This window comes from Phaethon lepturus, unplaced genomic scaffold, assembly GCF_000687285.1.
Source record: "Phaethon lepturus isolate BGI_N335 unplaced genomic scaffold, ASM68728v1 scaffold49766, whole genome shotgun sequence".
Lineage (NCBI taxonomy): Eukaryota > Metazoa > Chordata > Aves > Phaethontiformes > Phaethontidae > Phaethon > Phaethon lepturus.
In genome coordinates, this window is record NW_010547868.1 from 9,815 (window position 1) to 20,152 (window position 10,338).

At 39.9% G+C, this 10,338-nt stretch overlaps 1 protein-coding gene across 1 annotated transcript; it reads right to left on the reverse strand.

The window, feature by feature from the left end:
* Positions 1 to 592: 592 nt before the first annotated feature.
* Positions 593 to 933, reverse strand: ATP5E (ATP synthase, H+ transporting, mitochondrial F1 complex, epsilon subunit). Its single transcript, XM_010289764.1, has 2 exons — positions 902 to 933; positions 593 to 716 (listed from the first exon to the last, which is right to left on the reverse strand). Exons 1-2 carry the CDS (start codon positions 931 to 933, stop codon positions 593 to 595), a joined length of 156 nt encoding a protein of 51 aa, XP_010288066.1.
* Between the last annotated feature and the right edge of the window lie 9,405 nt (positions 934 to 10,338).

Here is a 10,338-nt window from a genome sequence, read left to right on the forward strand (position 1 = left end):
TTCAAACAAAATGTAGTAATACTTAATCTCAGATCAGGAATAGAAGCTATTTTACTTAGTACAGAAGAGATTTCAGCTGCTCATGATGTACACAATGTCACAAATAAAGGTAGAAGTAGCATCTGTCTTTCACAGACAGTAGATAACTCTTAGAGAAACTAAGTCTGCTGATTAGGGCAATTAGTTCAGAGAGGCTGTCTCTTGGCTTAGTAAAGTAAAAGACAGGAAACCTATGAACATTACCACAGAAACTCAGCTGTTTTGCATAAATCCGTAACAACTTTGACCAAACCCCAGATCATTCAAAGCAGGGCTTGATGGAAAGAACATCTCAATTTACTGAACTCATGAGATTACGCAGTTTCCCATCCCACACGTAAGCAGGATGCAGACACATCCGCACAGTTGCACTAGACCAGTCAGCAATCCGTTCCAGCTTCACGCTGGAAGCTCAGAGCCGTTTTTCCACATACAGCACGAAATGAGCCAAGCAGTTACAGGCTGCCATTAACCCGACTCACACGGGGAAACGAACACTCCTCGGATAAAAAGCTACGATAAGGCATCCCAGCCCAATCGATTTACTTACATTTTAGTCCTTCTTGGGTTTCACAGTTTTCACAGTGGCCATTGCCGCCCTCTCTGCTTCTGCTTTGTACTGAGGCTTCATTGCCGCTCTAACAACCTGGGCGCAGATCTGGGAATACCGGATGTAACTAAAGACGGGAGAGAAAAGGGAGGAGAAAACGAAGGTGAGACTCGAACGCGTCCCAAAAGCTCCTCCACCCCCTCCAGAAGCAGCGCTGTGACCCCGCCAGCCCTCCCTGCGAGGCCCTCGCCGTTGGCCGTTACAGTTATGGCAAGGAACGCGAGAGGAGCCCTGTCGCCGCCAGGCAGGTACCTGAGCCCCGCCTGTCGCCAGTACGCCACCATGGCTGCGGCTCCGAGAGACTCAGGGGCGACCAAGCGGCTCCGCTCCCGGGCAAGGTCAGCCCCCCCACCGGAAGGGGAAAGACCACAGCGCTTGCGTTCTAGCCAAATCCAATCGAAATCCGCATTACCTCAGAGAGGCTGACCAATGGCAACTATTCTCTCGCCCCTCCAGTCACAACCGCCCTCCCCTGGCAGTGACCAATCAGAGGGCTGAATACGGCACGAGACGCCCGGCTTTTACTCCCGAGGGGGCCCCCCGGCGGCATGCTCCCCTCCGCCGCAGGGAGGGGAGATGGAGGCACCGTGCCGGCCTGCAGAGCCCGGGTGCTGTCGTCCCCCAGGCGCAGGGATATGGTCAGCACCACACTACAGCGACGTGTTTCTCCCAGGCCCCCCCGGTGGGAACTGCTTGGGAAAGGTTCGGCGCTTTCCCTGCTTGGGAAGGTTTCAGCTCCGCCTCCAGGTGTGGCCAGCTGCGGCCTGCCTCGGGAGTCCAAAAAAGCTTGTGTCTGGGGGAATCTTCCGTGATTCAGAGCCGGTAATTTGCCAAAAACACAAATGCTACACGTCAGTTACCTAAAGAGCAGAAATTGACGTCTACTCTTCAGTGAGGCTAATGGCTCGTTACATGGCAGTTATGTTAGGTACCTATTAACTCATTCCTAAGTAGTACTGTTGTAATCTAAGAATCCATGCAAGTGGTTATAAAAGCATGCTTTTTTTACAGCTAAATCAGTTGTCATTACTTGTCTATGCCATCAGTTCTTAGCTTTTTCTAGATAAGACTGCAAAGAAGAAAATGGTTCACAAGCATGTGGAGGCAATGATTTTTATAACATGGACTGTCTTCATTTTGGAGCTTTAATCCACGTGTGGCCAAGCTGTGCCATATTCAGAGCTTTATCCCATTAGACATGGGATTCTTTTGGTTGTAAGACAGTTTATGCATACACCTGAAATTACATTCAATCATTTGCTCTAAACCAATGGATAAAAGACAATATCGCAAACTATAAGCTGTCATCATCTGTTTACACTTGATGGAAAAATAGACAAATTTCCACATATAATAAGCAAAAAGTTATGAGAAGACTCAAATCATATTTGACAAGGAATCAGTTTGGTCCTAATGTTCATCTAAATAATTAGGACTAAGGATTTAAAGATACTGGCTTTCTGTGAAATCCTTGCACTTAAGTCTGTATACCTCTTGTCTCTACTCCTCCTGTCCAGAGCCAAACCGCGTCACAAAATATGTAAGAATCCTCCAAAAGCTGCACAGGTTTTGAAGAAATGCTGGTGACTTTGGTCCTCTTTGCACAGAGGCAATGTGTCTTCCTGACGATTTTGGTGTCTGCTGAAGTGCAAATCCCTGGAAATCACACACTGATTTCACATCACTACACAGCGATGTTTTCACTTACAGTACATTTTTAAAACACAGAGCAATTTTCAACTTTGTTAGAGGAGATCTCACTTAGTCCAGAGCCATTGCAATTCACAATCCACACATCATAATGTCCGTATAGATCCACCAGAACAAAAAGAGCAATTGTTCACCAGATATGTCAGAGTCTGCCTCTGGGATAGAATATGACAGTAAGAGAAGATTGCCTATTAGTGTAATTAGTAGGAACACCAACCAGGAAGAAAGAGTGGGAAGATGAGAAGAATTTCCTGTCCTTAATTTGCCTACTTAATCTCTCTACTGAGGTGACTGAAGACGACTCTGGTTAGTGTCAGTTGTGATGGAATACTGAAAGTGGACACTTCAGGATGCTACATTACACTAGTTCCTTCCGTCTGGACCAACAATTTGTGATCTTTTGTAACTGCTAAACAACTTTGCTCCTATTGAATTTGGGGCTCATTTCTGAAATCCATATTTAATACAATCTTTCCTACTTAATTGTAAAGAAATTACTAGTATTTATACTAGAAAATAATTCTTCTTTTCATGCACTTATTTCCTTATTTATTTTTGTGCAAGCCCTTTTTGTCTTCCTAATTTTGAGACATATATGGCATATTGAGCAGAGCTTTCCAACTTGTAAAAATTAAATCAATTAAAAAATGTTTCTTATGACAGGTGGTGTTTTTAACACAGAAAGGGTGCCAGTGATACGATACTGAAACAAAACATCCTTGTTATCTAAAACCCCAACTATAACAATGATAAGAAAAAGATATAACAAAGTGCCAAAGGTGTAAGGAAGCCCCTCTCTGCTAACTATGCAACATATCTGATGTGACACAAGTAATCATGCTACTTACATGTATTGATACAGGGATGTTACATAAAAATGCTGGTTTAGTTGTAATGTCTGATTTGATAGGTAAAATAATTATCCATGAGATTATTTAAAGTCTCATGGGCAGCCCAGGCCACAAATACGGCTTGGCAGAAAAAAATCACGCTAGCAGAGGTGGACATCTTTCTTCCAGCCATGTGTCCCTCTGTTCCTGCCCCACACTTTCTCTGATTCTTCTCCTTACGCCCTGTCTCTCCCTTGCTCATTTTTCCTAGTTTTCCCACCACATCTTCTCTCTCTGTATCTCCATGTGAAATACCTCTGCCAGGAATTCTGTGCAGTGTACTCAGATTTAAATCCTAGATGTACAATTGAGATGCAATTATTTGCACAGGTAGCTCTCTTTACTATTTGTTGATCTTGAAAGATAAAAATTCAGCATAAATTTAAAAAGTTAAACCTTTGGGAGAGGTACCATGCTGAGACAGAATGAAAATTAGTGACAGCAATTGTGCTCTACAAAAATTCTAGAATGGATATTGATGTTTAGGCAGCTCTAACCAAGGCACCATTATAGCTTTGTATGACCTGTTTTCATGCCCAGTTCCGTTTTATACTAGGATATATTTGTAAAGTGCTAAACTTTCCTCAGATAAGAACTTTCAGAAACAGAAATTAAGAAAGAGCAAGGAGGAAAGTTTAGAAAGGTATAGAGAGGTTGCAGAGAGAAAAAGGAGGGGGCAGGAGAAAGAGATGTTAAGAGAGTTAGATGCAGAGATCAAGAGAAGCTGAAGCGGTGCGATTAGCAATATCCAGAAATGTGAGAGTGGATAGGTCTGGGGGAACTAAAGATGTGAGATTAGAAATGTCCAAAGAAACTGAGGAGGTGAGGGAAGAAGCATCCTGAAAGTTGAGATTGGAGACATCCAGAAAGGGTGTAGAGATGAGATTAGAAACATCCTCAGAGGCTGATGAGGGTAATTCAGAGGAGCCCTGAAACAAGAAATAGTTAAAATCGATGAGATCTAGTGATTCTGAAGAGGTTGAGGAAATGTGCTCTGAGACACCTAGTGAGGATGGAGGGATTGTACAGGAAAAGTTTAAGGAAGCTGAGGAAGTGTGACTGGAAACATCTAGGGAGGGTGAAGAAAGACTGGAGAGGTCTAGAGAGGGTGAAGAAGTAGGACTGGAGAAATCTGGGGAAGGTATAGAGGTGAGACTTGAGAGATCTAGGGAGATTGAAGAACTGTCGCCAGAGAGATCCAGAGAGCCTGATGAAGTGAGACTTGACAGGTCCAGTGAAATCGAAGAGGTGAAACTGGAGCGTTCCCAGGAATCTGAAGAGGTGAGACTGGAGAGCTCTAAGGAGATTGAAGAGGAGGTACTGGAGAAGTCTGAAGAGGCTGAAGATGTGAGGCTTGAAAGGTCCAGAGAAGATGAAGTGAGACTAGAGAAGTCCACAGATGATGAAGAGCTCAGACTGGATAAATCCAAAGAATCTGAAAAGGGGATTTTTTTAAAGAGTTCCAAGGAGGCTGAAGTCTTGTCACTGGAGGGGTCCAGGGACGCCACAAAAGTGAGACAAAGTAGGTCCAGGTAGATTGAAGAGATGACACTGAAAAGCCAAGTAAATCCACAACATGACTGTTGTTAAATCAGAAGTATTTTAAACTAAATATCTCTAATAAAACGTCAAAACAAAAAGATGTAATGAACCCAAATTGTACTGCTTTTGAAAATAACTAAGCATACAGTTTTAACCTTTATGTCTCTTAGTGGTTTCTCTTACAGTGCAGAAAACTCTAGTAATAAGAGCTCACAGACCTATTTAGAATATTTCTCTTTTATGGAGGATCAGTACAAAAGTACAAGTACAGTATAATACATACAGTAGTAGATGTTCTTCTGTCCTGGCATGTCTGTCCTTGTTCAGCCAGATTTTAGTATCTATGATAGCCTGACAAGAAATACCCTCCTGTCAAATGCCATCTTCCTGTCCTGAAGGTCTGGAATAAAATAATAGTTATGTAATAGAATGGAAATTGAAATGTTTTTGTTTTTCTTCTCCAGGTTGTAAATGACAACTACAGGTCAAACTGGGCCTCTGACTATAAAGGTATGAGGGATTACTTCCTTTTGATTCATAACATCTAACTAAAAAATGTGGATTTTGCTGATGATGCCAACAAAAATGGCAAAACAGTATTTTTCTCTGCAGCATATGCAGGATTTATTTTTGGAAGTTTGCAGCATGCTAAACTGATTCTGTCACTAAGAAATACACATTTTAGCAACATCAGTTCTACTTGTTTTTCAGATAAAGAGGTCTTATTTTATTACTTTTATTTTATACCTCTGAACATAAAGCCTGTACTGTAATAACAGTCATCTTTAATTTGTGGTTAGTTTGAATTGTTCAGTAAAAATACATTAAAGAAGTTCTGATAGAAGGCAGGCGTCTAGTTAGAAAGGGAATAGAACAGCTTGTATTTCAGTTCATAAAGGTGTATCTAATTATAATATGAGTAGATCAAGAGGCTGATCGACAGCTGCATTCTCTCGTCTCAAGACTGTGCTGCAAAGCAGAGAGTAGTTGAAACCTCCTGTTGTCTTTCCAGACGCAGGCACAGGAATGCACATAATGTTTTTCAGAGAGTCATCACAAAAGTATTTTATGGACCAAGAAAGTGAAAGATACACACATACAGGAGGCTGCAGCTTCTCAGATGAATACACCCAAGCTTCACCCATGTTATTACACAACTGATGTCCAGATTCCCACTGAGGTCACCTCTTAACTGAAGCAGGTGTCTGCTCAACATGGACTGAAGTTGACAGGAATGATGTCTTACTATGCAAATATTAAAATTGTGAGGATTTAGCACAACACAAAAATTACCAGATTAAAAAAAAGCTGCTTACGTACCAGTGATGAGGCCTGAAATAGTTCTTGAATACACTTAATATTTATACCTAATGGATCTGTAATTTTGGAGCTCATGCAACATGGTTGTAATTCTATCAAGAGCACAAGTTTGCTTCCTGACTTATATTCTTAAAAAAACAACAAAAATAATGAACCCCTTAAAAAAACCACATTGCTATTTAACAACACTATCATTTTGTGATTGACTTTGTTTTTTTAAAAAGATTCTCAAGTGCATTGTACAGGAGAGAACAAATACTTAAACAAAAGGCAAATTACAATAATATAAAAAGGCAGTATCAACATGATTTCCAACAGACTGTAAATTCCATTATCCCTTCACCATGTTCCTTCTGCCTTAATTTAAAATGGCAAAGTTATTGCACATTTTCCTATGAAATAGCACCGTCAAGAAACAAGGAATTTTGTCTACTATTGTATAAAATGTACAGGTCAGTAATAATGCTTCCTACCTTTGATTGCTGTGGATTTATCTCCTTCTCTGCCTGTATAAGCCATACTGGGCTGTGCTGGTAAAGCTCTGCTGTTCTCTCTGCTGATGATCCTAATCTGTTCTGCAGCTACTGGAAATCATGCCATGCTGATGACTATATGGGTCACCCCTATTAAATCTCCTCTTGTCTAAGTACAGCACTCAGCACAGAGCAACAGCAGAAAACATGCTCTGAAATAAGCTCTAATCTTAAAATAAAGGTGCAGTTCTGTGCTATTTCCTATTACAGGACAACATTTTGAAGGTTAGTTCATGAAGCAGATGAAGACATTACTTTTTAGCTTTCGGACACCTGGATTCAAAGTAAAAATAATTTTGCAGTGTCATCCAAGTTCTCAGCTGTCCATTCTACAAAATCTGGCATAAATAGCCTCTGGAGGGACCCAAGATCTGCAGAGCAGAATTCAGGTACACTCAAGTTTTAAGAATCTTGTGCATTACTTCCTATTTTAATGTGTTTAATAACTTTTGATAGATATGTTACTTTTTAAATGTTGTTATGATAAAATAGCAAGATAATATAAAACATTCTGCCCACAGTTGATGATAATATTGAATAGAAGTTTTAAAATGTCTAGGTGACATCAATGGCTGGAGCCTGTTTCCAGACATTTTTAAGTCTCATATGTGCTTATGCTTCTTTGAAAGAGAAGGGAGACTTAGGATTTTAGGTAAATAAGGGACAATATTATTACATCTCGTGTTGCGGGTAGGAAAATAACATCATCTGTGTAATAGCACCTTGCTTCTGTTTGTTCTATTCTTTCACAGGAAAAGCAGGGCAATTGCATAGCTTGCTGAATGTCCCTCAAAACTGGCAATTAAAAACAGAGGCAATAAAACTGTATAGAGTATCAGGCTAAGGAAGTTAAATGCTTCTAGTACTTCAGCTAGATCATTCAGAATATAACACGACTATAAAATACAACTAAATTTCAAGTATGGGTTCTGATACATGCTTCCCAATTTCACAACATACCTACTGGATTTTGTTGCAGCTGCCATATGTAAAGGGGTTTAAATCTAGATAAACCAAAGCAGTTATCTCACAGGTAAATAATATCTATATAGTCCCCCAAAAAACATTAACAAGTACTCACCCAAATGATGCTACTTGCCGTATTAAAAAACAGATTTCTTACTGGAGTATCCACAAAGTTCAGCGGGCTCTAAGAATATTGAAATTCACATCAGGGGCAATTGTTTCATTTAATTTGGTGTAAAAAGGATTGGGTACATGACTAAAAAAATATTTACTACATATGTTGTTAATTTTATTACATTCCAGCTGGTATATTGAGCTAGATTATATGTATATTATCTAGTTGATACTATATTTTTAGTTCAGTGTTTTTACACTTTTTTGTTCAAGAACTGTCAAACCTTTCTGGAGAAAATGTAAAAAAGCCATCTTGTGTTGAACTACTTGTGATACTTGTGTCTGAGAAGACAGACTTTAACTTAACAATGGTACTGTTTTACAAAACTGTAATTTTTTCTGTTATAATAACATACATTGTTTACAGCATCAAATACTCTCTAGTAGATGCAATATGAAATTACTGTAATACACAATTGTAGAGGCGATATAATTTCAGCCTACCTACTAAGCTTCATATAGGTAAGGAGATATTCCATTTCTCCTCTTTCAGTGTGTCTCACCTTGCTGCTGCCTGCATAAAGATTATCTCTCTTCTCATATTCATGGTTTTTTTGCTCAACAAGTTGACTTGGCTCAACAAAGGGTGTGAAGACCATTATCTTCAGTGCAAGGGAAGAAGTAGGACAGCACAGCCAGGAACAATAAGGCAGGCAGACAAACACAGGACTGTTTCCTTTCACTGAAAGTAAGCAATTAGTTCAGCTCAGCTGTAACATGTAGCCTCACCTTTAGAATAATTCAGTTTTATGGCAACACATAAAGCAAAGCTATCAAATTATTTAAGAAAGAAATGAACAGGTCCTGGTGCAAGGGAAAGAACAACCTTCACCTTGCAAAGTGGAAGGATTCCTAAACAACTCAGTGTTTTCACACAAGCTCTCTTTAGCAGCAGTCTTCAGTTCCTCTATAAATGTGAACCTCAACAGTATGCTGATCTTTCCTTTGAACTGACTCTGTCAATGCCAGGGGACTTTGAAAGGTTGCAGTTACTAGACATTGGGTGCTCAGGTTTACTGTATATGACATTTATTGGAAATATGCTAGACTGTGCAGTTTAACTGCAACTATAGACCACAACAGACAGACCAGCAATGTTGTAGGAAATGGTGGTTAAAGTTTTTTCTGTTTTTTCCGAAACAACCAACTGGTTTACATTTATAGTTAACTGCTGTATGACTATAACTGCTTTATGACTATTTCTTCCTGCTGAAAAAAAAATACTTCTCAGGTAAATTAAGTACTTCATTTCTATTGCTGACTGAAGAAAGTGGTATTATTTTAGTGTTCATATATACAAGTCATAACAGTGTCACAGTAAATTTAGGGTTTTGCTTTCATCATTTCAGATTGTCAAAAACTGTACCTTGCAGAACACAAGAGTAGTAGGCAATTAGCAAGGCGCACAAACACAAGTCTGTAACAAGTTTATACTGCAGATGGGTACATGGGAGCTGAAAAAAATTTAAAACCACTGAAAAAAATTAAAACCCTATAGATCTGTTCTTAGAATGCCTTGCAGTTAGTATAAAACAAGTTAAACATTATACTGCTGCTTTAGCCATCCCAAGCCTGTTTAAATCAAAATAGATACAAGTCAGGTAAGCAGTTTCATTCAGAAGAATCTTTCCATAGGTGTATGGCTATGTCCATACAAATATCTGAGAAATCAAGAGCACTGCATTTCTATTAGAACCAGCAGATGATGCAAGCGTTCATTCTCAACAGAAGAGGGCATTAAGTTTGCCAAGACCTCAAACTTCCAGCTACTGCCATTTAAACTTCTGGGTTTAAATTAGCTGCAGTAGCATTTCTGGATGCAGCTTGCTTTAGAAGGATGCATTGGAGACTTGTAGAAACTTATATCTTTGCCATGAATGGCATGGCAAAGACATGCCATTCCTCCTGGCAGAAATCCTTAATAGTTGTGTGGAGTATTTAACGGTCACAAGAACATGAGAAAGTCATCCAAAATAATTGAACAGCAAGGAAAGCTAATGATTTATTACTGAAAACTTCAGAAGGCAAGCAATGAGAACAAAGGATTTAGCAGTGCCATCTTAAATATACTCCAGGCCATTGAGATTTAGATCTAAAGCTTACTCATTTCTGTTCTATTTCTCAGCAGTTATATGGATGAGTTTGAAATTTTACTGATTTAAAAGCCTAAATCTGCAAATAAGGTAAAACATTAATCCATTTAGGCAAGCTGAAGCAGCTAGGGGTCGATCAGAGACCACACCACCAATTTGTTCACATCACATTCCTCGACTTCTGCCCCTTCCATCCCCCTCCCCTCTCCTTTTTCTTTCTTCCTGGTCCTTTAGTTTTGTCATTCCAGCTGCAGCTCCTTTCTCTTACCCACCTCCTCCATTCCTTCTAACCAGCAAAACACACAGCTTCTCCGCACTGCCTCAGGTCACACTCACTGCAGTATTGGTGCACTCATCCATAGCACCCAATTCGCTGGAACACTGCCAGCCATGACACAGTCCTGCAGCACACTGTGCACTATGAAGCTGATCCACAGGGAACATATGACTTGCTCAAGTGG